The sequence below is a fragment of the Struthio camelus genome, chromosome 30 (assembly GCF_040807025.1).
Source record: "Struthio camelus isolate bStrCam1 chromosome 30, bStrCam1.hap1, whole genome shotgun sequence".
NCBI classification, from domain to species: Eukaryota; Metazoa; Chordata; class Aves; order Struthioniformes; family Struthionidae; genus Struthio; species Struthio camelus.
In genome coordinates, this window is record NC_090971.1 from 654,733 (window position 1) to 681,575 (window position 26,843).

The 26,843-nt window shown below is 67.3% G+C and overlaps 4 protein-coding genes across 11 annotated transcripts; 2 read left to right on the forward strand and 2 right to left on the reverse strand.

Moving 5' to 3' along the window:
- The first annotated feature begins 8,317 nt into the window (after positions 1 to 8,317).
- On the forward strand, positions 8,318 to 13,250 carry ADAMTS4 (ADAM metallopeptidase with thrombospondin type 1 motif 4). The gene is made up of 9 exons (XM_068921938.1): positions 8,318 to 8,527; positions 9,679 to 10,002; positions 10,376 to 10,508; positions 10,618 to 10,788; positions 10,923 to 11,209; positions 11,298 to 11,484; positions 11,638 to 11,813; positions 11,895 to 12,070; positions 12,174 to 13,250. Exons 1-9 carry the CDS (start codon positions 8,318 to 8,320, stop codon positions 12,580 to 12,582), a joined length of 2,073 nt encoding a protein of 690 aa, XP_068778039.1. The 3' UTR covers positions 12,583 to 13,250.
- On the reverse strand, positions 13,097 to 17,227 carry LOC138062858 (palmitoyltransferase ZDHHC3-like). The gene is made up of 9 exons (XM_068921976.1): positions 17,035 to 17,227; positions 16,646 to 16,734; positions 16,345 to 16,418; positions 15,903 to 16,015; positions 15,591 to 15,652; positions 15,116 to 15,236; positions 14,796 to 14,868; positions 14,572 to 14,701; positions 13,097 to 14,411 (listed from the first exon to the last, which is right to left on the reverse strand). The coding sequence occupies exons 1-9, from the start codon at positions 17,172 to 17,174 to the stop codon at positions 14,320 to 14,322; spliced, it is 894 nt and encodes a 297-aa protein (XP_068778077.1). The 5' UTR covers positions 17,175 to 17,227; the 3' UTR covers positions 13,097 to 14,319.
- Positions 17,228 to 17,248: 21 nt separating this feature from the next.
- Positions 17,249 to 22,387, forward strand: B4GALT3 (beta-1,4-galactosyltransferase 3). 7 transcript variants are annotated; one of them, XM_068921967.1, is made up of 8 exons: positions 17,249 to 17,272; positions 18,282 to 18,401; positions 18,587 to 18,882; positions 19,700 to 19,935; positions 20,046 to 20,236; positions 20,432 to 20,554; positions 21,059 to 21,163; positions 21,242 to 22,387. In XM_068921967.1, the coding sequence occupies exons 3-8, from the start codon at positions 18,627 to 18,629 to the stop codon at positions 21,810 to 21,812; spliced, it is 1,482 nt and encodes a 493-aa protein (XP_068778068.1). In that variant the 5' UTR covers positions 17,249 to 17,272; positions 18,282 to 18,401; positions 18,587 to 18,626; the 3' UTR covers positions 21,813 to 22,387. The 7 variants fall into 7 exon arrangements, with proteins under 7 accessions (XP_068778068.1, XP_068778067.1, XP_068778069.1 ...); XM_068921966.1 differs by lacking the exon at positions 17,249 to 17,272 and adding an exon at positions 17,450 to 17,781; XM_068921968.1 differs by lacking the exon at positions 17,249 to 17,272 and adding an exon at positions 17,666 to 17,781 and having other exon boundaries at positions 18,590 to 18,882.
- On the reverse strand, positions 22,299 to 26,070 carry PPOX (protoporphyrinogen oxidase). 2 transcript variants are annotated; one of them, XM_068921973.1, is made up of 12 exons: positions 25,861 to 26,070; positions 25,396 to 25,530; positions 24,699 to 24,814; positions 24,487 to 24,619; positions 24,230 to 24,374; positions 23,681 to 23,871; positions 23,522 to 23,582; positions 23,309 to 23,427; positions 23,108 to 23,221; positions 22,884 to 23,033; positions 22,748 to 22,790; positions 22,299 to 22,668 (listed from the first exon to the last, which is right to left on the reverse strand). In XM_068921973.1, exons 1-12 carry the CDS (start codon positions 25,945 to 25,947, stop codon positions 22,532 to 22,534), a joined length of 1,431 nt encoding a protein of 476 aa, XP_068778074.1. In that variant the 5' UTR covers positions 25,948 to 26,070; the 3' UTR covers positions 22,299 to 22,531. The 2 variants fall into 2 exon arrangements, with proteins under 2 accessions (XP_068778074.1, XP_068778076.1); XM_068921975.1 differs by lacking the exon at positions 25,396 to 25,530 and having other exon boundaries at positions 22,304 to 22,668.
- Positions 26,071 to 26,843: the final 773 nt, after the last annotated feature.

Sequence of the window (26,843 nt, forward strand, 5' to 3'; positions counted from 1 at the left end):
AGCCCCTGGGACCCTCAGGCAGCAGGGCCCATGGGTGCGCACCCACCAGGGCCCCGCGGGCACCGGGCCCATGGGACCCTCGGGCACCGAGACCCCAGGCGCGCACCCACCAGGGCCCCGCGGGCACCGGGCCCCTGGGACCCTCGGGCAGCAGGGCCCATGGGTGCGCACCCACCAGGGCCCCACGGGCACCGAGCCCCTGGGACCCTCAGGCAGCAGGGCCCATGGGTGCGCACCCACCAGGGCCCCACGGGCACCGAGCCCCTGGGACCCTCAGGCAGCAGGGCCCATGGGTGCGCACCCACCAGGGCCCCGCAGGCACCAAGCCCCTGGGACCCTCGGGCACCGAGACCCATGTGGGACCCCAGTTCTGTGACGCCGGGCAGGGACTGACACATCCCAACCCTGGGTGCCACCTCTGGGACAGACACAACCTGACACCCAGCTGTGACAGCCACCATTCCCACCCTGTGTCCCTGTAAGTGACACCCCCGTCTCCCCTCATCGTGGCCGTCAGCCACTGCTGGGGCTGCCAAGGTAGGGTGCCACATGGGTGCTTGTGGATGCTGAGGATTGGAGTGGCATGTGGGTCCTGAGGGGTGGTGATGGGATTCAGGGTGCCACATGGATGTTGGAGGGTGATGGGGATCAGGGTGCCACATGGGTGCTGGTGGTTGATGAGGATTGAGGTGGCACATGGGTGCTGGAGGGTGGTGATGGGGATTGGGATGGGACATGGCGCGCAGCATGTTTGCGCAGCAGTGTCTGGGCTCTACCTCGGCCTTTTGTGGGCCTTGTTGGAAGTAGTGGATCTCATTTACTGAAAACAGAAACACCCATCTGGATGTGATCCTGCGCAATATGCTCTAGGTGACTCTGCTTGAACAGGGAGGTTGGACTAGATGATCTCCAGAGGTCCCATCCAACCTAAACGATTCTGTGATTCTGTGGAGACTTTCTGGGGACCCCCAAGAAACTAGACGGTGCTTGCTGCTAGCAGGAAGGGAGAGCTGGGCAAGGACTCCTGCAGGGGACCTTGACTTAACTCCTCCTGGGAAGTTCTAGCTAGGTGGGGCTGCCGCTAACGAGCTCTCTGGGCTGCCCTGGTCAGAGGGAGTTGGGGCTTTTGTTTCAGGTGGCTCCTGATTGGGTGGGTCAAGCCCCCTTGTGAGTCACTGCTGGGCAGAGGCCTAGATAGGAGCCAGGACTAGAGCGCAGCCAATGGACGCAGCAGTTCGCGCAGAAGGGCGCCAGAAGGCGAAGAAGGCACCTCTCCATTTTGCACAGTGGTGTGTCCTTCCCTGGGGCATGGTCATGACACGCTGCAGAGCATGTTCCCCAGTGGCTGCTGGAGGTGCTGCATCAGCTGTGACTGAGGCTTCAACCCAGACAGACCCTCTGACAGCAGATGCAGCTCTGCAGGTGTCAGGCTGCAGGCAGTGCCTGGGGCCTCTCCGTGGGGCCTGGGCTGACAGTCAGCTCTCCTGCATGAGGTGTGCTGTGGTTGACCAGTTGTATCGCCAGATAAAGGAGTTATGGGAGGAAGTTAGTAGCATTCAAGAAGATGAGCAGGAGATTGACAAGGTATTCTCGGAGACTGGGCAGCTCCAGGAGTCCCCACCCCCCACTGCAGCAGAGTTGTCGGAGGGCTCTGTACCCTGTGTAATGGTACATCATAACGCTGTTGAAGAGGGCTGGAAGCTGGTCACCTCTCGTAGAAGGAGAAAGGCTCTTGCTCCTCCTCAAGAGTTGCCTGTGAAGAACAAGTTTAGCGCCCTCCAAGCCGAGGAGGAGCTGGGCATGGCTCCAAGGGAGGCAACTGGCCTGGCAGACCCTGTGCCATGCAGGAACCCCCGGAAGAAGCGGCGAGTGATTGTTGTGGGTGACTGCCTGCTGCAGGGGACAGAGGCGCCTCTCTGCTGACCTGACCTCTTGTCCAGAGAGGTTTGCTGCCTGCCGGGGGCTCGAATAAGAGATGTCGTGGAAAGACTGCCAAGGCTTGTCCATGCAGCAGACTACTACCCTCTGCTGATCTTCCATGTGGGTGCTAACGACACGAAAGGCAAACTGGAAACCATCAAACAGGACTTCAGAGCTCTGGGGATGGTGGTGAAGGGTCTGGGAGCCCAGGTCGTTTTCTCCTCAATCTTGCCTGTGAGGGGAAAGGACGGGAGGAGGAGTAGACGAGTTTTCCAAGTTAACAACTGGCTGCGCCGCTGGTGTTGGCAGCAGGGCTTTGGTTTCTATGAACGTGGGACCCTGTTTGAAGATCAACAGCTGATGGGGAGTGATGGGATCCACCTTACCAAGCGGGGCACGCATGTCTTTGCCAACAGATTGGCCAGCCTGGTACGGAGGGCTTTAAACTAGGGAAGATGGGGGAAGGGGAGTGGTATAGTGGCAGGGAAGTCAGTAAAACACTGCTCAAGTCAGAATGCCTCCAGCGAGTGCATGCAGCCAGGGGAGTCAGCACGGGACATGGCTATGGAGGATCCTCTTGCACCTCTTCTGGGAAGCTTGCATGCTTGAGTGGCTCTCTGAAATGCCTGTATACCAATGCACACAGCATGGGGAATAAACAGGAAGAGTTAGAGCTCTGTGTGTGGTCGCAGGGCCATGATCTCATTGCAGTTCCAGAGACATGGTGGGCTATCTCACGTGACTGGAAGGCTGTCATGGATGGCTACGTGCTTTTTAGGAAAGACAGGCCAGGAAGACGAGGTGGTGGAGTTGCTCTTTATGTGAGGGAGCAACTAGAATGTATGGAGCTCTGCCTCGGGGTGGATGAAGAGCAAGTTGAGAGCCTATGGGTAAGGCTTAAAGGGCAGACTAACCTGGGTGACACGGTGGTGGGGGTTTACTACAGGCCACCGGATCAGGAAGAGGAAGTCGATGAGGCCTTCTACAGACAGCTGGAAGGAGCCTCACGATCACAGGCCCTGGTTCTCATGGAGGACTTCAACCACCCTGACATCTGTTGGGAAGACAGCACAGCTCGGCACAAACAGTCAAAGAGGTTCCTGCAGAGGATTGAGGATAATTTCTTGACTCAGGTGGTGGAGACGCCACCGAGGAGAGGTGCAATGCTAGACCTCGTACTAACGAACAAAGAAGGTCTAGCTGGAGATGTGAAGGTTGGGGGCAGCCTTGGCTGCAGTGACCATCTGAACCTGAGAAAAAACTTCTTCACTGTGAGGGTGACAGGGCATTGGAACAGGTTGCCCAGAGAGGTGGTGGAGTCTCCTTCGCTGGAGATATTCAAAACCCATCTGGATGTGATCCTGGGAAATATGCTCTAGGTGACCCTGCTTGAGCAGGGAGGTTGGACTAGATGATCTCCAGAGGTCCCTTCCAACCTAAACGATTCTGTGATTCTGTGACCATGAGAGGGTGGAGTTCAGGCTCCTACGAGGAGGGAGCAGGGCAATCAGTAGGATTGCAACGCTGGACTTCAGGAGAGCTAACTTTGGCCTCTTCAGGAACCTACTTAGGGGAATCTCATGGGGTAGGGCCCTAGAAGGAAGAGGGGTCCAAGAAAGCTGGTTAATATTCAAGGATCACCTCCTCCAGGCTCTGTGGTTCTATGGGTGATGGGGGTTAGGGGATCGGGATGGCATGGGGGTGCTGGGGGTGGTGCTGGGGATTGGGATGGCACTGGGGTGCTGGGGGGGTGCTGGGGGGGTGCTGGGGATTGGGGTGGCACGGGGGTGCTGAGGGGTGGTGCTGGGGATTGGGGTGGCACTGGGGTGCTGGGGGGTGCTGGGGATTGGGGTGGCATGGGGTGCCGGGGGGTGATGCTGGGATTGGAGTGGCATGGGGTGCTGTGGGTTAGGGGATTGGGGTGGCCCATGGGTGCTGGAGGGGCTGACAGGGATCTGGGAGCTGCCTCGCCCTGGGGGGCTGGCAGGCTCCAGAGACCCGTTTGCCCCCCGGGGACGGCCTGGCCCTGGCAGCTCCCTGTGCCACGCAGCCGCCCGCCTGGCGTCCATGTGCCCGTGTCCCCCCTGTCCCCAGGGCCCTCAGAGTCACCCCAGCCCGGCCCCCCCCAGCCTCGCCTGCGTCACCCTCCCAGGCTCCCGAACTGGTGACGTCAGCGGCCGCCTGTCCCCCGCGTCACGGCCGTCCCCTTCCCCGGGCGTGAGTCAGGGACTGGCGCCCGGCGCCAGCTGATGGCTTCCAGCTGTCGGCTGCCGGCCGGGCGGCGAGCCGAGCCGCGGCGCCGGGCCGGGCACCCTCGGGTCCCCCTGCGCCCCCCCGGCCCGGGGCGCCCGCTGCTTCGGGGGCAGGAAAGGCGGGAGCTGGAAACGAGAGGCAGCGGCTTGCGGAGGCTGCGCGGAGCCGTCTCTCCCGGACTCCCGGGGCCGGCTCTGCCCAAAGCGCAGGCGCTCGCGCCGGGCTGCCGGCTGGCTCAGGCGGACGCCCGCGTTTTACCAGCCCCGGGGCTGCTCCGGGTGCTTCGTGGGTGCAGGCATGCTCCCGTGCGTGCGTTTGCACGTGTGCACGTCCACCTAGGTATGTGTTGAGTGTGTGGCTGTGTGTCTGCAGGTTACGTGCGTTTCTTGTGCGCACGCGTGGTGAGCGCGCTTGTGTTTGTGCACACGCGTGCACGTACCCGTGGGAGCATGTTTGCACGTTATGCGCATTTGTCATGTGCTCACGCATGGTGGATGTGCTCATGTATGTTTGTGTGTGAGTATTTGCCTGTGTTGTATGCATGTGTATTCAGAGACGTGTGCACTGTGTGCACCCGGATGCAGTTATGTTTGAGTGTGTGCACCAGCCCGTGTGTGTGCCCGCATCGCGCACTTACATATGTGTGCACGTGCTGGGTGCGTGTGCAGTTGCGACAGTGTGTGTGTGCCCACGCGTGTGCACCCACACACATGAGCATGCCCATGGCTGAGCAGCCCGCCTGCTGGCAAGGCAGCACCATGTCGAAACTACCGGGAACTGCCTGTTCCCGGGGTGAGGTCAGAGCAGAGGATGTGGGAACGGGCACGGTGCTCGGGGAAAGCACGCTCCCGGGATCATGCATCGCGGCTGCGCGCCGCCTGCTCTGCGCGCTCCCGACCTGCTCTCAGTCAGCCTCTTCCATCCACCACCCGCGGCATTTCCGGCCTTCCCAGCTCCCAGCCCGACCTCGCTCCCTGACGTTGCTGGAGCTCAGCCCGGGACGCCTGAGCTGGGGTCACCCAGGACGGCCCCCGTGTGCGTCAGCCCCAGGGTCACTGAGTCCCTGGGCCGGCACCCCTGGGTGCATGGGAACCCGGGATGCTCCAGGGTCGCCGCATTGCCAGCGGGTGATGCAGAGCACTCAGGCACCCTGGCACCACGCTGGCCCCAACATGGCCATGTGGCAGTGGGGACGAGACCCCTGGCCCTGGGGGACAGGGCAATGTCAGGGTGCAGGTAGCACCCATGAGCACCCATGGCACGCAGAGAGCCTCGAGCCAAGCCAGGGGCTTGCCTGCCTCCGGGGCTTTCTGTAGTTGTGCACAGTGCTGCAGGTTTCTCCCCGCTTTAGAGGAGAGGGGATGGGACTGGGGGACTTTGCAGCTGGAGCCGGCGGATGCTCGATCTAGTGGCCGCTGGAGCCTACGGGGTGCCAGAGCCGGCGGATGCCCGAGCTGGCGGATGCCAGAGCCGGCGGATGCCCGAGCCGGCAGATGCCAGAGCCAGCGGATGCTGCATGTGGCCGATGCTGGTGCTGGCGGATGCTGGATGTGGCAGATGACAGAATTGGCGGATGCTGGATGTGGCGGATGACAGAGCTGGCGGATGCTGGATGTGGCGGATGCTGGATGCAGTGGACGGGGGACGCGGCGGATGCTGGAGCCGGGTGGCTGGGCTCCGGGTGGGCTTGCCGAGCGGGCAGCCAGCAGCTCTCCCAGGCGCGGGCGCCCGGCCAGCTCAGGAGCCCCGAGCCGACCCCGCAGCTGGCTCCGGCCGGAAAAATCCCAGTTTGCAAAATTGGCTCAATGCTGCTTTGGAGACCAGCAGGACCTGGCACGGAGACGGGAGCGCAGGCACCGCGCCGGGCCCTGGGGTGACAGCGGGGTGCCATCGGTGGGACCGGCTGGGCCGGGCCCCGAGCCCCCCACCCCATGCAGGCATGGCGCCTTCGGGCCCCACAGCAGCGCTCGCGCCTGGGGCACAGAAGCTCTTTGTGCTGCCGCCGCACCGGCTGTCACTGGCACCCTTTGTCCAGGGCCGCGTCACCCTTTTGTCTCCTGGAGACAGCGCGGCCGGTCCCTGTGTCCCAGCCGGCTCCGGCGACATCTCCTCCTGCCCCGGCCCCCCGGGGCACAGCAGCACCATGGGGCTCATCTCCGTGGGGGGCGCGGGGTGCTGGCTGGGGTGCCGGGGGCCAGCAGGGGCCGGGTGGGTGCCAGCCCCATGCAGCGCAGCAGGAAGCGCCCTGGCCCCCCTTTACTGGAGGGGCGGAAGCAGGATACAGCCCACATCCTGCCTCGCTCCGGGCCTTCCTCCGGCCGTGCCAAGCTCCGGGCTGGCCTGGGGCGGGGGGCGGAAGGGGCCTGGGGCGGGCGGGGGACAGGCGGTGACTTAGCCGGGTGTGACACACTGCCGTGCGGCCTGGCCTGCCGGGAAGAGCGGACACGGGGAGGGGGCCGGAGTGATGGGCTGGGAAGGGGCCTGGGGCTGCGGGACGGAGAGATGGAGCTGGGAGGGATGGGGAGGCTGGAGGGGACAGGGAGCGATGGAGGGAACAGGGAGCGATGGAGGGATGGGATGGGGAGAAGTGGAGGGATAGGAATGGGGAGGGATGAAGGGATGGGATGGGGAGAAGTGGAGGGATAGGAATGGGGAGGGATGGAGGGACAGGATGGATGGAGGGGAGGGGGAGGGATGGAGGGGATGAAGAAGGATGGAGTGAGGGAGGGGACAGGGAAGGATGGAGAGGACAGGGAAGGGATGGAGGGCAGAGGGAGGGATAGGATGGATGGAAGGATGAGGATGGGGAGAGGAGACCAGGATGGATGGGGGAGTGGGGTTAATGGGGGGCAGTGGGGTAGCAGTGGAGGGCAATCAATGGGGTATTGGCAGCAGGTCAGGACAGGGCGCAGTGGGTGCTGTGGGGCAGGGTCCAGGAGGGGATGGGTGTCAAGGGCTCCCTGCCCCCCTGCCATGGCCCCCAGCACAGAGTGCCAGGAGTGTGGGGGCCCGGGGGAGCCACCCTGGGGTGTTCCCAGCCCTATGCCCACCCTGGGCACCCCAAGGCTGCCCTGACACCCCAGCATCCTTGCCCCCCCCCCCAACAGAGCTGCCCTTGGTCAGCGCTTGGCAGCGGCAGGAAGGATATGTGGCCGGGGGAGGGGGGAGGCAGGCAGCAGGATTGCACCCCCTGCCCGCTTCCCCAGTGCATGGCACCCACTGGGCTGCATGCAGATCCATGCATCCTGTGGTGCACACGTGTATGTGTGTGTGTGTGTGTGTGCGCGTGTGCGCACGCCTACGTTTGCATGCACACGTGCATGTGTGTACATGTGTTCAGACATGGGCATGCACGTGTGCATGCACCTGTGTGCAGACGTATGCATGCATGTGCCTGCTCACAGCACCCATAGACATGCACCCCGATCCCAATGGGCACCCTGATCGTGGCATGCCCAGATGTGCTCCCTCATCGCAGCATCCGCACAGGCACCCCACAGTGCCTACAGATGTGCACCCTGATCCCAACACCCACAGATGTGCACCCCGGTCAGGGCACCCATCGACATCCACCCTGAGCCCAGCACCCACAGATGTGCACTGCTGTCACAGCACCCATCGACATCCACCCTGAGCCCAGCACCCACAGATGTGCACTGCTGTCACAGCACCCATCGACATCCACCCTGAGCCCAGCACCCACAGATGTGCACCCCAGTCAGGGCACCCCTCGACATCCACCCTGAGCCCAGCACCCACAGGTGTGCACCCCGGTCAGGGCACCCACAGATGCACGCCCCGATTCTGGCACCCAGCGCCGTGCGCCCGCTCGCCGGCCGCGCCCGGGGCTCCCGCATCCCGGGGTGGATGGGGACGGGGACGGGGGGGGCCGCTCGACCGGGGCATCCCGGCTCCCGGGAAACCCCGGCCCCCCCCCGCCCCGCCCGGCCGCGGGGCCGCGCCTTCCCGGAAAGGTTACCGGGGCGGGGGGGCGGCCGTGTCAGCGCCGGGCTCGCCGCCAGCGCGGGGTTCTCGGGGTCGGGGCTGCCCCGGTTCCTCCCGGGGGCCGGCTCTCCCCGCCCCGCCGCTGTCAAAAGGCGGCGGCGGCGGAGCGGCGGCACCGAGGCTCCGCCGTGTCCGGGCCATGCGCCGCGCGCTCCTGGCGCTCCTGGCCGCCGCCTGCTGCCGCCTCGCGTGGCCGCGCGCCGCCGCCGCGCCCGGGGCCGCCGCGCTGCCGCCGCCGCCGCCGCCGCCGCCGCCGCCCTCCGCCGCGCCGGGCCCCGCGTGCGCCGTGCCGCCGCCGGCGGGAGCCGCGCCGCCGCCCCGGGCCGAGCCGGCCCCCAGGAGAGCCAAGGTACGGCCGGCCGGGCCGGACCGGGATAGGAACCCGGGACGGGACAGACTGGGATGCACCGGGATGGGATGGGACGGGATGGACCGGGACGGGACAGACTAGGACGGGATGAACTGTGATGCACCGGGATAGGACGGGAGGAATTGGGACAGGATGAACTGGGATGGACCAGGATAGGATGGGACGGGATAGACTGGGATAGACTGGAATAGGATGGGACGGAATGGACCGGGACAGGATGAACTGGGATGGACCGGGATAGGATGGGACAGGATGAACTGGGATGGACCAGGATAGGATGGGACGGGACGGACTGGGACGGGATGAACTGGGATGGACCAGGATAGGATGGGACGGGATGGACTGGGATGGACTGGGATAGGATGGGACGGGACGGACCGGGACAGGATGAACTGGGATGGACCAGGATAGGATGGGACGGACCAGGATGGGACAGGACAGAATGAACCGGGATGGACCGGGATACGATGGGATGGGACAAACCAGGACGGGACAAACTGGGCTGGGAGGAACCAGGGCGAACCGGGACAGACCGGGATGGGATGGGATGGGATGGGAGGAACGGGGGCGGGACGGACCGGACCGGGGCGGGACAGAGCGGGATGAGCTCGGACGGGAATGACAGGGTCCAGGACGAGGTGGGGCAGCCTGGGGGCCGGGCCCGGGCTGGGAGGGGAGGGGACGGGACAGCACGGGCCGGGATGTGCCCCCACCTCCCTGGGGCAGTGACACTGGCCGAGCCGGGACCCCCGAGGGGGCGGCAGCCCCAGGGGCACGGCCGCCCCCTCGGGCCGGTCCCCCCCCACCGCAGCCAGCTGGGCCCCGCTCGTGGCACCCTGCGGCCCAGGACCCCAGCGTGATGGGGCCCGAGGGTGATGGGGGACACCAGCGTGGGCTGGCACAGGGACAAGTGACACCGGTGGGGGCTGGCACGGGCCTCAGGGGCCATGGGGAGCACTGGTGGGCCTGGCATGGTGGCAGGGGACACCAGCAGGGGCTGGCATGGGGCACAGGGGTGACGGTTGTCACCGGCTTCGGGCTGGCACAGTGACGGGGGGTGACGGGGGGGCACCGACGTGGGCTGGCACCCTGCCCGGGGTGCCCTCACCCAGCGCCCCGTGCCCCGGCAGCGTTTCGCCTCGGTGCCGCGCTACGTGGAGACGCTGGTGGTGGCAGACGAGTCGATGGCCCGCTTCCACGGCGCGGGGCTCACGCGGTACCTGCTCACGGTGATGGCGGCCGCCGCCAAGGCCTTCCGGCACGCCAGCCTGGCGAACCTCGTGGAGCTGCGGGTGACGCGGCTGGTGGTGCTGGGCGAGGGCACCCCCGGGCCCCCCGTCACCTCCAACGCCGCCCAGATGCTGCGCAACTTCTGCGAGTGGCAGAAGGACCTCAACGACCCCGACGAGGACAGTCCCCAGCACTTTGACACCGCCATCCTCTTCACCCGGCAGGTGGGTGCCGGGGCGGGGGTGGGTGATGGGGACGCGTAGGGTCTGGTCTGGGGGGTTTTGGGGGTCCCTGGGTGGCCTGGCAAGGTGTTTGGGTGCTGGTTGGGGTCCCCTGGGATGTCCCTGGGTTTATGGGTGCCAGCTGGGTCCCTGGGTGCCCTCCAGAGCATTTGAGTGTGGGCTGGCTCCCAGGGCTCTGCTCCCGGGTTTTTGGGTGCTGGCTGGGTCCCTGGGATGTCCACTCGTTTTTGGGTGCTGGCCAGGTCCCTAAGGCCTGCCTCTGGGTGCCGTGGGGTTTCTGGGTGCCGCCTGGGGCTCCGGCAGGGCAGCTCCCGTCCTGTCCCACCACCGAGCCACGGCGCTTTCCCCCCCCCAGGACCTGTGCGGGGCGGCCACCTGCAACACGCTGGGCATGGCCGACGTGGGCACCGTCTGCAATCCCGCCCGGAGCTGCTCCATCGTGGAGGACGACGGGCTGCAGTCAGCCTTCACGGCCGCCCACGAGCTCGGTGAGGCGCGGGGAGGACAGCGGGGAGGGGGGGGCCGTGCCACCCCCGGCAGGGCGGCGCGGGCGCGAGCGGGGCCGGCCTCGAGCCATTCTCCTGTCCCCGGGCGCAGGCCATGTCTTCAACATGCTGCACGACGACTCCAAGCCCTGCAAGGAGCTGAACGCCCATGCCGGCGCCTCGCGCCACATGATGGCCCCGGTCATGTCCTCCGTGGACCCCGAAGAGATGTGGTCCCCTTGCAGCGCTCGCTTCATCACCGACTTCTTGGACAACGGCCACGGTAGGGCCGGGGAAGGGGCAGAGCCGCCGCAGCGCGGGCGACGGCCGGGCCGGCCCCGGGTGCCCGGGGACGTCCCGCGATGCCGGGCGGCCGAGGGCGCCCCTGCCCCTGACGCCTCCCCGCCGGCTCCGCAGGTCACTGCCTCCTGGACAAGCCTCCCGAATGGCTGCGGCTGCCCTCGGCGCTGCCGGGCAGCGAGTACGACGCCGACCGGCAGTGCCAGCTCGCCTTCGGGCCGGAGTCGCGCCACTGCCCCAGCCCGCAGCCCCCCTGCGCCGCGCTCTGGTGCACCGGCCGCGCCGCCGGGCGCTCCCTCTGCCAGACCAAGCACTTCCCCTGGGCCGACGGCACGCCGTGCGGGCCCGGCCGGACCTGCATGAGTGGGCTCTGCCTGGGCCACGGCGACATGAAGGCTTTCGACGTGAGTGGCGCGGGGCGCGGGGCTCGCGGGGCGGCTCCCGGGCACGGCGAGCCCGGTGCTGACGCCCGCCCCGTGCTCTGGCTTGCAGACGCCTGTGGACGGCAGCTGGGGGCCGTGGGGCCCGTGGGGCGAGTGCTCGCGGAGCTGCGGTGGAGGCGTGCAGTTCTCCCGGCGCCCGTGCGCCGAGCCCGCGCCCCGCAACGGCGGCAAGTACTGCGAGGGCAAACGGGTCCGGTTCCGCTCCTGCAACGCCGAGGCCTGTCCCGGGACCACCCGTGAGTGGGGCTGGGGAGGGGGCGAGGGGCCGCGCCGGGGCGCCGAGCCAGCTGGGCCCGAGCGCTCTGGCAAAAGCAGCCAGAGCCATGGGGCTGCAGCGGGACTTCGGGGTCTTTCCTAGTGCTGACCGGTGCCCCCGCTCTCTCCCGCAGCCCTCACCTTTCGGGAACAGCAATGTGCCGCCTACAACCACCGCCTCGACCTCTTCAAGGGCTTCCCGGCACCCATGGACTGGGTGCCGCGCTACAGCGGCGTGGCCGAGAAGGACCAGTGCAAGCTGACCTGCCAGTCGGAGGCGCTGGGCTACTACCACGTGCTGGAGCCGAGGGTGAGCGAGCCCCCGCAGCGCGCGGGCACCCCGGGGTGACGCAGGGCTGGGCCGGGTGCTCAGGCTGTGCCATGCTCGCAGGTGGCCGACGGGACGCCCTGCTCCCCCGAGAGCACCTCGGTGTGCGTGCAGGGCCGCTGCATCCCCGCTGGCTGCGACCGCATCATCGGCTCCAAGAAGAAGTTCGATAAGTGCATGAAATGCGGCGGCGATGGCTCCAGCTGCACCAAGATCTACGGCTCCTTTGCCAAAGCCCGGTAAGATGGCTGCAGAAGAGGGCACCCATGGGTAGCACAGCCCCGGTGCTGCCAGCTCTCCCGTGCCCCCTTGGCTCCCTCCGACCCCCTCTCTTCCTTCCAGCTATGGCTACAACGACGTGGTCACCATCCCCGCGGGAGCTACACACATCCTCGTCCGCCAGATCTCGGCAGCGGGCGGCGATGACATCTTCCTGGCACTGCGGCGGCTGGACGGCACCTCCCTCCTGAACGGCAACTACGTCCTAACACCCTCAGAGACAGACGTCAAGCTGGCTGGTGGTGCCACGCTGCGCTACAACGGGGCCACCAAGGCCGTGGAGACGCTGGCCGGCCGTGGGCCGCTGCAGGAGCCGCTGGTGCTGCAAGCCTTGGTGGTGAATGAGCAGCGGGCACCACGGCTCAAGTACAGCTTCTTTGTGCCCCAGGCAAAGAAACGCCCGTCGCTGGCATGGGAGAAGCAGAAAGCCAAGATCCTGGAGATCTTGAGGAGCCGACAACGCTCCAAGTAGCCTTGGGGCAGCCCAGGAGTTGGCTGAGGGCATCTCTGGTGCCCGGCGTCCCCCTGCGAGCCCAGCCAGCATGAGGACGTGGCTCTGCGAAAGCCCTTGCTGGCCGGGACCGATCCAGCGCAGCCCGGAGGTCGGGCAGGACCTTTAGCCCTGCAGCACTGAAGCACCTATTTATTTCGTTATTTATTGCCTGCTAGGAGCGGGGGCACCACCCACAGCGCAGTGTCGGGCAGCTCCCTCAGCCCTGGCTGAGCCCTGCCAGCCTCATGCCACGCATGGGATGAGCTGCAGCGCGCATTGTAACCATGTCTACCTCAGCCTCCGCTCTCCAGCTGCCTCCCCCAGGCTTGTTTCAGATGCCCCCCAAGGGGCACCTCCTGCCTGGGGCAAAACCAGAGTGTTCCCCCTGGGCAGGTCTCAGGGTCGCCACGCATCGCTGTCATCCCACTGGCATCACCCCAGGCTGGTGACAGGTTGCTGCTGGCTCCAGCCTTCACGCACAGAGCAGCTATTTGAGCTATAATTTATTACAGGATGCCTCGAAGCCGCGGGCAGTGCCCGGGCGAGTCCACGGGTGCGTTTCCGTGCTCCAGCAGAGAGCACGGCCTCTCCTACATGGCCAGGATTTGTAATAGAATCGCGCACGACTATTTAAAGCTATTTATGGAGCCTGTGCCTGCAGTTTGTGGTCACTGGTGCTGCTGTGCCAGGGCAGAGCCTGGCACCGGGTGCGCACGGCTTGCCCCTTGCCCACAGCTGCAGCACAGCAGCTGCAGGCTGCATTAACCCTCTATTAACCCACCCGCAGCCTTAGGGTGCTGCTGAGCCTGGCCCACAGGAGCCAGGTGTCCGGGGAAGGGCTGCGCCTGGCAGGACCCTTTTTCACTGCATCTCAGGGCTTGGCCAGCATGGAGGGTGACATCATGGCCCTTGGGATGTGGCTCTAGCACCAACCTCACTCTTGGGGCAGTGGCAACCTTGGCACAGCCAGGCCTCTACCCTGGCTGCCACGACCTGGTGCCAACCACACACCTGGGAACAACTCTACGGGGGCGACCTCCTGCTGGAGCACCCCTGGGCCCACCCAGGCTGTCAGACCGCTCCAGGAAGCGGCTGCCAGCTGCTGATCCTCTGCACCAACAACACAGGGCACCGCCAGCTTTCTCTGGCAAGGGACTTTATTAGGTGCTTCCTCCTGGCTGTGCCCTTCCAGGCAGCCACGGGCCTGTGCCCATCTCCACATGTTGCACGGGGGCTGTGGAGCCCTGGGCAGCAGGAGCTGGGGGCACGCACAGCCCAAGCCACACTGCTAACCAGCTGTTGAGAGCCCCAGAGATGTCATGGGGCAGCAAACTCTTTCCTTGGGCCCCCAGCAGCACCCTCCAGTAACCCATGGACTGTGGGGTTGGGTGCCCGCTGTGCCAGAGCCAGCAGGGCAGGGGGAGGCACAGCACCTCACTGTGCCAAGGGAGCAGCTCTGGCTGCCACGCGCCCAGTGTGGTGGCTCTGGGCAGCCGCGGTGCTGCAGGTTGCTCCCCGGTGGGGGGCACAGGGCTCACGTTAGCGGGCATGGAGGTGACAGAACCCCATAGCAACACCTACCGCGGCTCTGCAACCCGGCCACGGCAGCCCCACGAGGCTGCCAGCGACGCGTTATCAGCGTCCTTCTTTCTGGTGCCGAGGCAGGTCCTGCCGCGTGCCTGGCTCCTGCTGTACCAGCAGTTGGGCACAGGGCGCTCACACGTCGTAGTTGGGCAGGTAGCTGTAAGCAGGGCCCATGCCCGACGGGGAGCTGCAGTTCCACGGGAAAAACCAGCAGATCACAAAGCCTAGAAGGGGAGAAACGTGAGCAGAAACACATTGGGTGCCTCGGCATTGCCAGGTCTCTGCTCCAGGCTCTGCTCACCTGGGACTCCTGCCTGGGCACCCCAGGACAGGGCCCAGCCACGGGGAAGAGCCTTGCGTGTGTCTCCCTGCCCCAGCACGCACCTCTCCCAAACACCTCTCGCAGCAGCGCGAGCTTAGGTTTGCGGGTGTGCGCCACCTCCCGATTTGCATCCTTCAGCACCCGGCTGCGGAGCTGCTCCAGGGGGGTCTCATCTGTGATGATCGACATGACCTGGGGGCGAGGGGGACATCACCTGCTCGCAGCCGTCCCCCAGCTCATGCCGGTGCTCCCATCACCTCTGGGCCCGCCTCTCTCCCCAACTCACCTGGTCATAAAATATGACGGTGACAAATGCCCCAAAGAGGACAGACTCCAGCAGCAGGACGATGCAGTGAGCTCTAGGAGGACGGCAGCGGGTCAGTGCTGGGGCGAGGGCCAGAGGCAACATGGAGCAGTTCAGAGCTGGTCCCAGCTCCAACGTGGCTGCTGCCTAGGACACGCGGCCGCTGCCTGGGGCTGGGACCCAGGCGTCCTGCCACAGTGCTGCAGCCCTGGATCCTCTTCTCCCTCTCTGCCTGATACAAGCTCCTCCATGGAGAGGACCAACACAACCCCCAGGCCTTCCCCACAGTGCCCCACACTCACGTCTGGACGCGGCTGTCGGAGACTTCTCCTCCCACTCCTGCCACCGTTCCTGCCAGGCTCCTGTCTGCTGGCCACAGCCAGGCGGCCAGCACCAGCCCCATGGCGTAGAGACTGGCCAGCCCTGGCACAGAGCGAGAGATGAGGGCACGGGCGGCGAGCACCTCCCCAAACCATGCTGTAGGGCCCTGGGACCGAGCACATGTGGAGCCTGCTGCCACAGGGCTGGGGACCCCAGTGTCCCTCCTTTGGGACCCCTATGGGCATCAGCAGTCCCAGGGACCCCCACAGAACCCCCCCGCCACTGTGTTGCGCAAAGGGGTTGATGCTACCCAGCCCCACGCTCAACCCTCCAGGCAGCCGGCTTCTTGTGGCTGCAGACACTAGGCCACAACTGCAGAACCCAGCCAGGAGACCCAAGAGTTCGGCTATGCCATGCAAACACCGTGTTACCCCCCCCCCCCCCACAACCACTCACCAGCGTAGAAGAGGAACTGGATGAAGTATTTCTGGTTTAACTCTCCGACGCAGTTGTTAATCCTATGGGCAGACAGGTGGACAGGCGAGCAGTGTGATGGGTGCGCGAGTGGTAACTGGCCCATGGTGGGAGCAGAATAGGCCTCACCATCCCCAATCCTCTCGCCCGGGTACCACGGTGCCCCCGGGGCAGGAACAAGACCCTGCGGAGCTGGCTGCACTCACAGGTCTCTGCCACACACCTCAGCGTGGCGCGGGGACCATGCTGCGGAGGCCAGCGCTGCCCAGCCGCACCGGGGCAGCCGGCACCTACCAGGGGCAGTGGTGGTCCATGCGGCGCACGCAGCGGTGGCAGACACGGCAGTGGTGGGCGCGGGGCGGGCGGTACGTCTCGCAGCGGTTGCACACCGTCCAGTCCTCGTTGCTCTGCGGGTGAAAGGACCACAGCTTTCAGCAGGGTCCGGCCCAGCCACCGGAGTTGGGGACAGCGCAGCGGGGAGCCCCTGTGCCAGCATGGGGACAGGGTGTTAAACCCAGGGGACAACGGCAGGGGCTGAGCCCAGCGTGGAAAGAGGGGATGCTCACTGCAGCCTGTCCCTTGTGCTCCGCAACGGTGAGTCCCGTGGGCGGCTGAGCACACACACACCAGGGCTCTAATCTCAGCTGCTCGCTCAGGCCTGGCCTCACCCCTAATCCTCGCTAAGCTGTCGCGTTCGCCACCCCTCGGGGCCGCGCGCACCCTCCCAGGGACTCACCCGTTCGGCCTTCCGCGGGGCGCCGCTGCGCAGGTCCGAGAAGTCGATGGCGGTGTCGGGGAGGGGAACCACGCCTGGGGCGGCACACGGGGCGGGGGGGTGAGAGCGACGCCAGGGGCATGGCGGGCCCTCCCCGCCGGCCCGGGGGCAGCCGGGCACCCGCCCCACGCCGCTGACCGCGCCGGTAACGAAGAGGGGACGAGGCCGGCGGGCGGCACGCAGCCCACGGCCTTCGCCGTGCCGGCGGGGCGACGTCGCCCGGGGCCGTGCCGGGCTGGGCGCGGGGGACGGCGGCACTCACCGGGGTCGGCGACGGCGGCGCGCGCGTGGCAGGCCAGCAGCAGGAAGAGGATGAGGTTGAACACCACGGCGTGGAAGGGGCACCACAGGCTGCGGCAAAGGGGAGGGAGCGCGGCCGTGAGCGCTCGGGGACACGCGTGGGGCAGGTGCTGCGCAGGCGCGGAGGGGGGACGAGCGTGGGGCGGGCTCCGCGCGGGCTGGGGGGGGGAGCACCGACGGCAGGGCCGGGGCCTCCCCGGGCCCCCTCCCGTGGCCGCCGGTCCCCGAGGTGCCCCGGGTCCCCCGCCGCGGCCCCGCCGGTGCCCGAGGCAGCCGGACGGCGGCCCCCGCCGCGCCAGCCGCCTCCCGGGGCCGGCCCTGCGCCGCCGGTAGGCCCCGGCCCGGCGCTACCTGCCGCGGAAGCCGGGCTGCAGCAGGACGTGGGTGAGCACGACGTAGTCGGCGTAGCCCACGCTGAGGTAGGTGAGCAGCAGGCACAGCGCCCCGCACGGGTCCCGCCCGCACCGGCCCGCCGCCGCCGCCGCCGCCATGATCTCCTCCCTCCTCCGCCGCCGCCGCCGCCCCGCCCCGCCGCTTCCGACTGTCGCGCCGCGCCCAATCGGAGCGCAGGACCCCGGTGACATCGCGGGTAGGGGCGGGGCCGACCGCCGAACGGGAAAGGGTGCGGCCGCGTGCTCCGTTGCCGCGGCGACAGGGCGCGTGTGTGGGCGGGGATTGTTTGGACCACGCCCCGGGGCGGTCCCTGGAGGAGACACGCCCCCCGCCCTGCTGCCTGGCGCCCGGGACCCCCCGGGATGTGGGCGTCGCCTCCCGGTGAGCTGCCCGCGACGTCAGCGTCCCCCGGCCGGGGCCGGGGCGCCCATGTCCCCTGCCCGGTCCACTCCGCGCCTTGGCACCGCCGGCGCCCCGCGTCCCGCCTGCTGCTGCCGGTCCCTGCGCCCCCGCGCTGGGGGCGGGCACCGCCGAGGGCGGGACCGACCCCAAGCGGCCCCTTTAAGGGAAGGACCGCCCCCTCCGCTGGCTTACGTCACCCCGCCCCTTACGTCAGCCCGTCCCGCTACGTCGCCGCGTCCATGCGCGCTCCATTCCGAGATGGCGGCGGCGGCAGGGCGGGGCTGAGGCACCCGCCGCCCGCAGGTACCGGGGCAGCGGCGGCCGTGGGCCGGGACTGGCGTCGCCATGGCAACCGCCAGGCCCGCGGCGGGACGGGCCGGGCCGGATCCCCCGAGGGCGCGGACACCCTGCGTGGTGCTGGGGGCTGGGCCGGGCCCGGGAGCCCCGGGGAGCCCCGCGCTCCGCGGCATCGGGGTCGAAGCCCCCCCTCCAAGGGCAGGGCAGGGGTCGGAGCTGGGACCCCCCTACCCGGGGCCGGAGCGCCCCCCCCCCAAGGGCAGGGCAGGGGTCGGAGCCGGGACCCCCCTACCCGGGACCGGAGCGCCCCCCCCCCCCACCCAAGAGCAGGGCAGGGGTCAGAGCCAGGACCCCCTACCTGGGACCAGAGCCCCGCGGCCTCACCTCGGGGCTGGAGTGCCCTGGGGTGGGGTGGGGGGAGAAGGGAAAGGATCAGAGCTGGTACCCCGAGCCGGGGCCAGCCCCTCTCCCCCTCGGCCTGACCCTCTCTCCCCGCTCTCCCGCAGCCTTCCCGCTCGGCCACGGCGTGCCCGCCAGCGCAGCGCCATGCGGCCCTCCCGCCGCAGCACCCGTCAACCGCCTCGCACCCCAGTGACCGGCACCGCTGTGCAGCGAGGACCTAGGAGGCAAGGCTGGGTGCCGCGGCCCGAGCAGGGCTCCCAGGCCGAGCGGCGGCAAGCGCCCCTTAAACGTCGTGCTGTGGGGCACCCGCAGGCCCTCGGCTGGGGGAGGCCCCGGGGGAGGGGGACGTCCTCCTGGACGGGGCTGTGAGTGCGGCCGTGCGCTCACCTGCTTGTATTTGCCACCCCAGCAGTTAGAGCCGCTTCGCTGAGCCGCTGCCTCCGGCCACCATGCTGCGGCGCCTGCTCGACCGGCCCTGCACGCTGGCCCTGCTCATCGGCTTTCAGTTCGCTTTCATGGCCTACTTCTCGCTGGGTGGCTTCCGCAACCTCACCTCCATCTTCGGGCGTGAAACCAGCCCCGTCTTCGACTACTCCCGTACCCACGACATCTACACCAACCTGAGCCGTCTCCTGCCACGGGAGCCTCTCCGCAGTGACCCCCGGCAGCCCCTGCCCTACTGCCCTGAGCGCTCGCCCTACCTCAGTGAGTGGGGCGGTGGGTGAAGGGGAACAACCAGCTCACCGGCCGCTGTCACGAAAACGAAGGGGGGTGGGGGGGGATACACGTGCGGTGCCTGCCACCGAGGGAGATGTGCTTGCTTCACTCACATGAGGAAAACGGTGCTGGAGTGGCCAGACGCTGCCTGGAGCTACTGCAGCTCTGGGAGCCTGAAGGTTACCATGACGCCCTGGGCCTGGTTCTGAGGCAAGGGAGGTTTTAGCCTTAATTTTTGGACTTTGCCCGACCTCACCTCTGTGCTCTCCGGCATGCTCTGCATGCTCCAGCATGTTAGCGGTAGCCCTGCAAGACCCTCCCAGGTGGTGGAGACTTGCCTGCGGCTCTCTGGCCCTGCCCAGCTCTGTTTGGAGCATGAAGGGCAAAGGAAGTGCCTGCTCACGGGTGACCAAAACCCCTGGAGAAGTCTGGGAAAGGACTTGTCTGGCCGCCTACCAGCCTGAAAGAACAGGTTTGGCAGGAAGGGTCAGGTCGGCTGCCTAGGAACAAGGTGTGAAGCTCAGGGCGATCCTGAGGTGCCCTGAGCTGGGTTGGGAAAGCTCCCCTGCCCAGCATGAAGCTGCCATCACAGCTGCACTTCCCAATGAAACACCACCCGGTGGGGCGGAGGCGCTCTGGGAGCTCATCCTCCCCCGCTGCCACCCCTGGGATCTCGTTGCAGTCAAGGCGCAGGAGGGATGTGGTGTGTGGGACGTCCCATCCAGGGTGCCGGGGCGGGGGCTGCACTGTATGTGGGTGCTAATCCCTCAGCGCCTGTGCCAGCCCTGCGCATCCTCTCACGCAGTCGGTCCATTGACGGTGAGCTTCAGCCAGGTGCCCACGCTAGAGCAGATCCAGGTGAAGAACCCGGCTGTGAGAGAGGGGGGCCGCTACCAGCCCTCCACCTGCGAGTCCCGATCCCGCACGGCCATCATCATCCCGCACCGCAACCGTGAGACCCACCTGGGCCACCTGCTCTACTATCTGCACCCCTTCCTGCAGCGCCAGCAGCTCCAGTATGGCATCTACGTGGTGCACCAGGTGAGCTGGGCTTCCTGCCCGCCTGCCGGGCCTCAAGCAGGCACCCGGGGCTTGAGCAGGCACTGGGTTTTGGCTGATGCCGGCCTACGCCCAGCTGCCTCCCTCTGCAGGCGGGAAACTCCACCTTCAACCGAGCCAAGCTGCTGAACGTGGGGGTGAAGGAGGCACTCAAGGATGAGGAGTGGGACTGTCTCTTTCTCCATGACGTGGACCTCATCCCTGAGAATGACCACAATCTCTACACGTGTGACCCCTGGAACCCTAAGCATGTCTCCATCGCCATGAATAAATTCGGCTACAGGTGAGCAGGTGGGGCTCCTCTGCTGCCTGGGCATGGTGGGATGGGGACAGATGAGCCAAGGGTGCCAGCCCTGTCACCTCTGTCCTCCTGCTTGCTGTGTCCAGCTCTGGACCCTCACTGGATTTGTCCCCTGTGCTCCAGGGCAGGAGCTGGGCTCCGAGCTCCCTGTTCAGTGGCTCTCTGCTCTCTCTCCAGCCTGCCGTACCCACAGTACTTCGGGGGGGTCTCAGCTCTCACCCCTGACCAGTACATGAAGATCAATGGTTTCCCCAATGAGTACTGGGGCTGGGGCGGTGAGGACGATGACATTGCCACCAGGTGAGGTGCCGCGCGGCCCTGCATGCTGCTGGCTCCCTGTGCATGTGGGCCTCCGTGGTGGCAAGTTTGTGGCGTGGCAGGCTGTCCCTTCCTGTCCCTTGGTGCTTCCCTTGGGCTGGGGGGGCTTCCCCTATTGGTTTGGCACTGCGCCGTCCCTCCTGGCGGCCCCCTCAACCCCTCATATCTCGCTTCTCTCACCCTGTGCTCTTGGGACACACTGCGTGCCTGTGTCCTGCCAGCAGGCACCAGCTGATCAGGTAGGTCCTCGGGGCAGCGTTGCCAGGACAGGCAGTGTCCGTTGCCACCCCAGCAGCCCGGGACAGCTTTCCCACTGCATTGCTGCACGGAACGGGCATACGGGTGCTGCTGCTGCGGCACTCGGTGCCAGAGCCAGGCAGGTGGGATGCAGGCAATGCCCCCGCTGCCTGGAGCAGCACTCTTAGTGGGCTGGCAGTCGCAGGGGTACAGCGGGATGCTGCCGTGACACGTGTGGCCTGTCCACAGGGTGCGCCTGGCTGGCATGAAGATCGCCCGCCCACCTGTCTCCATTGGCCACTACAAGATGGTGAAGCACAAGAGCGACAAGGGCAATGAGGAGAACCCGCACAGGTCAGGGCCGTAGCTCAGGGGTGGTTGGCGCACCCGGGGTGGGGGGGGGCAGGCAGTGATGCTCCCCCTTCTCTCCAGGTTTGACCTGCTGATCCGCACCCAGCGCATGTGGACGCAGGACGGCATGAACTCCCTCACCTATACGCTGCTGGCCAAGCATCTGCACCCACTCTACACCAACCTCACGGTGGACATCGGGACGGACCCACGTGCTGGCCAGGGCCGCAAGGGGGCTGTGCCCGGCCACGAGGGGCAGAGGTACAAGAGCAGCTCCAACCTCTTCAGGCAGGAGATGCTGCGCAAGCTGCCCCGGGCCACGATGGGATGGGGGGCCCAGGGGCTGTATCTGCCCAGTGTGCTTGGCCAGGTCTTGGCCCCACAACTATCCCCAGGGCCCACGGCCACCACACACCAGCCTGTGAGCAGGGCAGTGGCTAACGGCACCCAGGGCAATGCCAACAGGGCCAAGGCCAACTCCCCGCTAGCACTGGGAGCCAGCCAGCGCAGCCTAGAAGCTTTGGAGAAGGGCAAGTCTGACCTGGACCCAGCATCAGCTGTGGTAGGGGTCAGTGCTAGCCTGGCCACAGCAGAAGAGGGGGCTGTTCCTGTGCAGGGGTTGAACCAGAGCTTGCCGCAGGGCTCCCGCTAGCCAATGGCTCTCGCTGCCCCTGACAAAGACTTGCTTGCCGTGAAACAGCTCTTCCTGGTGTCAAGAAGGGACTCCTGTCACACCACTGCTGGGAGCTGCCCTCTGTGCCCAGGGAGGGGGGGACCGGCGCCAGGCGAGCCTTGCTGTCTTCTGGGGCAAGCTCGCACTGTTGCCTTGCTGTAGAGACTGCAGGGAGCAACTAGCCCAGGCAAACACCCTGGGGAAAGCTGCTGGCTGTGGGGCTGGTGCCTGAGACTGCGGGGGGACCCCTGGGAAATTGGTGCAGGTGAAGCCGGACTGAGAGCTGTAGCTGATGCCTGGGCCTGGTGAGGGCTGTACCCCATGCCTTGCTGTGGGGCAACCTGCTCCCACTGCCCAGGGACGGCTGGGCACATGCAGGTGAGCAGGGGCCCTGCGGGCTGGACCGGCCTTGCTCTTCCTGAAGACTGCGGCCGGGGTGTGCGTGCCTGAAGCCAGCTGCAGGCTCTGCTGCGGTGTGTGGTTATTTATTCTATTTATGAGCTGCTCCCTGGACCTTTATAAGGGTTTTTCAATAAAAAAAAACTTTGTCCTACTGCTGTGGGGCTGGTCAGTGGTGGAAGAGCCAGGCCTGGGTAGCCTCAGCCTGGCTCTGCCACCCCCGGGGACCCAGGTGTCACAGCAGGAGGGCAGCAGGGAAGGGTGTCCCAGCCAGGTGCTGCAGGGAGGCCGATTGTGGCTCAGCACGGCTGCCCCAGGAGCCGGCTTACAGCTGTCTTGGCACTGGCAATGCAGTCATTGACGGAGACGCCGTTGTAGGATGCCCCGATGAGGCTGAGGGGCAGCCCCTGTTCCGCCAGGTACTGGCCAATGCTCTCTGCGGGGAGACGGGGAGGTTGGAGGCCCCATGGCAGCAGCGAGGAGCACTGTAGCACAGCCCCCGGCGGTGGTCTTACCTGTGCGGCGCCAGTGGCCTAGTGTGTACTGGGGGATGCAGGCCTGTGGAGGGAGCAGCCTGTAAGCCCAGATCCCACCTCAGAGCCGTCACCCCTCGACTCAGAGCCACCCCACAGTCGCAGTGCCCTCACCCACCTTGTGCACCTTGACGATGGAGCGGGATGGAGCCATCTCGAGGCCCAAGTGTGCCCGGACAGCATCCTGGGCCCGGTGCAGCAGCAGGGCCGGCGCCACAGCCGCAGGCTCCCCGAAGCTCTGCGTGAACCAGGCGCCTCCCAGCATCACCTGTGGCACTGGTACAGCCCTATGATGCCCCTGCTGGCAGCCCAGACCCCCCACCCCACATGGGCCTTGCTCACCGTCAGCCGCAGGGAGGCGGCACCCGAGCGGTTGTGCTCTGGGAAAGCCACTGAGTCGTAAATGATGCCCAGCAGGGAGCTGTCCTCTGATGAGGGCACCAGGTGCCCAAAGCCCTGGGCAGGGAGGAGAGCAGTGAGCCCAGCAACAAGCAGGATGAAGCCCACCCAAGGGTGCTGGGGCAGCCCAGGCCCCCCTCTCACCGTGACGGGCAGCTTGGCACCCTCGTACTGCAGGTTCACCACAGCCACCGCCACAGCAGGGATGCGCCGCAGCTCCTGGGCCAGCGGCTCAGCTTCGGCGGGGAGCACCTCAGCCAGGGCTGGAAGCAGAGCGACATCAGGCAAGTTCCCGCTGCTCCTGCCCACTCCCACTGCGCAGGGGACCCAGGCGTCCAGACGCCTCCGTGCCCCTACCTCCAGCCGGGATGGCGCTCACCACGTGGTCAGCTGTCACAGTGCCGTCTGCCAGGGCCAGCTGAGGGAAGGGGCCGTGAGAGGAGGGTGCCACGGGGTCCACAGAGCAGCCCCCCCCGTGCCAGGAAGGGAACGCTGGCGTCAGGGCTCTGCTCTTACCTGCCAGCCGCTGCCAGGGCCCCGCTGCAGGCGCCGCAGGGGCGCGTGGCAGTGCAGTTCCACGCCACGCTGGCGCAGGAAGGCGGCCAGAGCCTCGGCCAGGCTCTCCATGCCGCCCCGCAGTGACCACTGGCTCCAGCGCTCAGCCCGTGCCCGCTGGCTCAGCGGCGACTCGGCCCCAGGGTTCTTGCCTGCGGCACAGAGAGGCCGGTCCAGCACCCACGTCCCCTCCCCAGGTCACTGCACGGAGCAGGTAGCAGTGCTGGTGTGTCTGCCCCGAATCCCTGCACACTGTGGTGGTGGTGCCAGGGTGCCCATGTGCCACAAGTCACAGTGCTGAGGTGTCCCCTAGGTCCCAAGCGTGCTGTGGTGGCAGTGCCATGGTGCCAGCACACTACCAGTGTGTTCCCCAGGTCCCTGCATGCTGTGGGTGACAGTGCCAGGGTGCCTAAACTCCACAGCTGGCAATGCCAGGGTGTCCCATCCAGGAACTCGCACGCCGTGGGTGGTGTCCCACACACGTGTTCCCCCCCCAGCTCTGGGTCTCACCTCGGCCCAGCACCAGCCCCAGGAGGACGGAGTGCCGGCGCTGCTCGGCCTCGAAGAGCGGGGGGAAGCAGGAGCGCACGCTCAGCGCCCGGCAGTCCCCAGCAAACACCCCCCGGCACAAGCTGTCCACAGCAATGTCAGCCACCTGCGGGGACACAGCAGGCTGAGGACAGTCTCCGCCCCACCCCGCGGCCCCCTCTGCCTCGCTGCAGGGCCCTGATAAGCCCTTGGTGCTATCGTCCCGTGCAGGCTCCCACCTCTTCGCCGAAGCGCCGGCAGACAAAGGCATGCACTGTCTCATCAGGCTGGGTGCTGGCGGGTGCCAGTAGGTCCCGCAGGCCGCTCCAGAACAGGGCCCGTGAGAAGGGTGGCACTGGCCGGAGCAGTCCTCTGCCAGGACACGAAGGGGTCGGGGTGAGTCTGGGAGCTGGCATGGCTCTGCAGCGTGGCACCACCGCCAGGCACCTACCCGAGGCCAGAGGGCAGCTTGTGTAGAGCCCCACGCACGTAGAGGAAGCGGTTTCTGGAGGCTGGGTGGTCCCCAGGGACAGGCAGGACGTCACCCTCGAGACCAAGCTCGGAGACCTGTGGAGACTTGGGCAGGACGGGGCCCAGCACAGCAGCCATGCGGGCCCCAGAGTCCAGAGCAGGCCTAGACGCTGCGGAGGCTGTGGGATATGCCCCTGGGGTAGCCTCAACCCCAAGCACCTTGCACCCAGCCCCAGGGACCCCCTAGGCCCTGGCACCCTACACCCAGTCACCCCTCTGACCATGGCATCTTGCACCCACGGACTCCCAGCACCCTGCCCCGGGGACCCCCCGACCCTAATGCCCTGCCCCAGCAACCCCCCTGGGACCCAGCCCCAGAGACCCTCCCCAGCACCCTACACACAGGCAGCCCCCTGACCCCCACCACCCTGCACCCCAGCACCCCTCTGATTGCAGCACCCCACATCCAGGGACCCCCAGCACTCTACACCCAACACCAGGGACCGCCCTGAGCCCCAGTACCCTGCTCCCGCGCCCCCCCCTCAGCACCCTATAGCCAGGGACCTCTGGCACCCTGCACCCAGACCCAGTGACCCCCCCGACCCCCACCACCCCGCGCCCAGCCCCTCTGCCGGCAGGGGGGCGCCCCCCACGACCCAAGGCCCGGCAGCCCCTACCATGCGCAGCGTGTCCCTGCCCACGGCGCCCGCGGGACGGATGCCCCGGGGTCCGTGCTCGAACACGGCCCCATCCTCGGTGCGGGTGGACTGCAGCCACCCACCCACGCGGGCGCTGGCTTCCAGCAGCACTACCTGGGCGGGAGCGGGTGCCAGGGCCGCGCCGGGAGGCCGGGGGCACCCCGGGGACGCCACGGCTACCCCAAAAACACCCCAGACACCCCGGGGACCACCCACCGCGAGGGTCACAGCCGCTTTGGGGACACAAGGGCCACGCCGGGGGGAGGGGGGGGGGAGAAACCAGGGCACCCCGGGGATCACGGCCACCCTGGACACCACGGCTACCGGCGGGGCCACCAGAGCCACCCCAGTGACCGCGGGCACCCTGGGGACACTGCGGCCACGCCCGGGGCACCACCCCCACGCCGGGGGGGGCCCACGGCCACGCCGCGCGGCCGCTCTCACCTTGGGCGCCTGCGCGCTGCGGGCCAGGTGGTAGCAGGCGGCCAGGCCGCTGATGCCCCCGCCGACGACGGCCACCGTCCGCGGCATGGCGGAGCTGCGCGACAGGCGGGTGAGCGGCGGGACAGGGGCGCCGCCGAGCACCCGCCCCCACGGGGCGCCGCCGGCCCCGCACGCACCTCCCCGCCCGCCCGGGCCCCGCCGGCGCCGCCCCTCCTCGGCCATCCCTGGGGAGGGGGCGGGACTAAGGAGCTCCGCGCCAATCGGGCGGCGCCGCCTCCTGATGGACAAGCGCGGGCATGGCCCGGACGGCGGCCGCGCAGGGCCGAGGGGGCGGTGAGGGACGGCCCCCGCGCGCCCCGCCCGCAGCAGACCGGCCTGCCCGCTTGGCCCCGCCCCACGGGACAAGCCCCCCCCCCCAGCTAGGCCACCTCCCTCCCGGAGTAAGCCCCGCCCCCGGTGCACACTCCGCCCTGGGCTTTATACCCGCCCTACAATAGGCCCCGCCCGGCCTGCCACTAGCCCCGCCCTTCCCACAGTAAGCCCCACCCATGAGCTCTACCCCTGCCATTCGCCCCGCCCCCAGAGCATACCCGCCCCATGGGCTCTACCCTGACCCCCATAAATCCCTCCCCTGCTGTCATTAGCCCCGCCCCTCCATTAAGCCCTGCCCCCTACAGATTAACCCCCCCCCTACACAGGCTCCATGTCCACCCTGTCTGCAACAAGTCCCTGCCATTGGCCCCGCCCCTCTGCATTAGGCCCCGCCCCTGCTGTCACTAGCCCCGCCCCCACGCACTGCCCTCCCAGGGCCCCACACCAGAACAGGGCCAGACCCCGCAGCAGGGCTGGCACCCACCAGCCCCCCGGGACCATCCCTCACCCCGTCTCCCCCCAAATTTGGGCTTTTTTTAGTAAATTTATTCACAAAAGCCCCTGCCTGGGGCAGCTCCAGGGTATTTACACGCTCATCCTATGTACAAAGC

Coding starts and splice junctions, on each gene's coding strand:
- B4GALT3 (XM_068921967.1), top strand. CDS start 18,627: ATGCTGCGGCGCCTGCTCGACCGGCCCTGCACGCTGGCCCTGCTCATC. Junction 19,936..20,045: donor GCATCTACGTGGTGCACCAG/GTGAGCTGGGCT, acceptor CTCCCTCTGCAG/GCGGGAAACTCCACCTTCAA. Junction 21,164..21,241: donor AATGAGGAGAACCCGCACAG/GTCAGGGCCGTA, acceptor CCTTCTCTCCAG/GTTTGACCTGCTGATCCGCA.
- ADAMTS4 (XM_068921938.1), top strand. CDS start 8,318: ATGCGCCGCGCGCTCCTGGCGCTCCTGGCCGCCGCCTGCTGCCGCCTC. Junction 10,003..10,375: donor CCATCCTCTTCACCCGGCAG/GTGGGTGCCGGG, acceptor TCCCCCCCCCAG/GACCTGTGCGGGGCGGCCAC. Junction 11,210..11,297: donor GCGACATGAAGGCTTTCGAC/GTGAGTGGCGCG, acceptor TCTGGCTTGCAG/ACGCCTGTGGACGGCAGCTG.
- PPOX (XM_068921973.1), bottom strand. CDS start 25,947: ATGCCGCGGACGGTGGCCGTCGTCGGCGGGGGCATCAGCGGCCTGGCC. Junction 22,791..22,883: donor CCATCGTCAAGGTGCACAAG/GTGGGTGAGGGC, acceptor CTCCCTCCACAG/GCCTGCATCCCCCAGTACAC. Junction 22,669..22,747: donor AGGCCACTGGCGCCGCACAG/GTAAGACCACCG, acceptor GTCTCCCCGCAG/AGAGCATTGGCCAGTACCTG.
- LOC138062858 (XM_068921976.1), bottom strand. CDS start 17,174: ATGGCGGCGGCGGCGGCGGCGGGCCGGTGCGGGCGGGACCCGTGCGGG. Junction 15,653..15,902: donor ATGGACCACCACTGCCCCTG/GTAGGTGCCGGC, acceptor GTCTGCCCATAG/GATTAACAACTGCGTCGGAG. Junction 14,869..15,115: donor TCCGACAGCCGCGTCCAGAC/GTGAGTGTGGGG, acceptor CCGTCCTCCTAG/AGCTCACTGCATCGTCCTGC.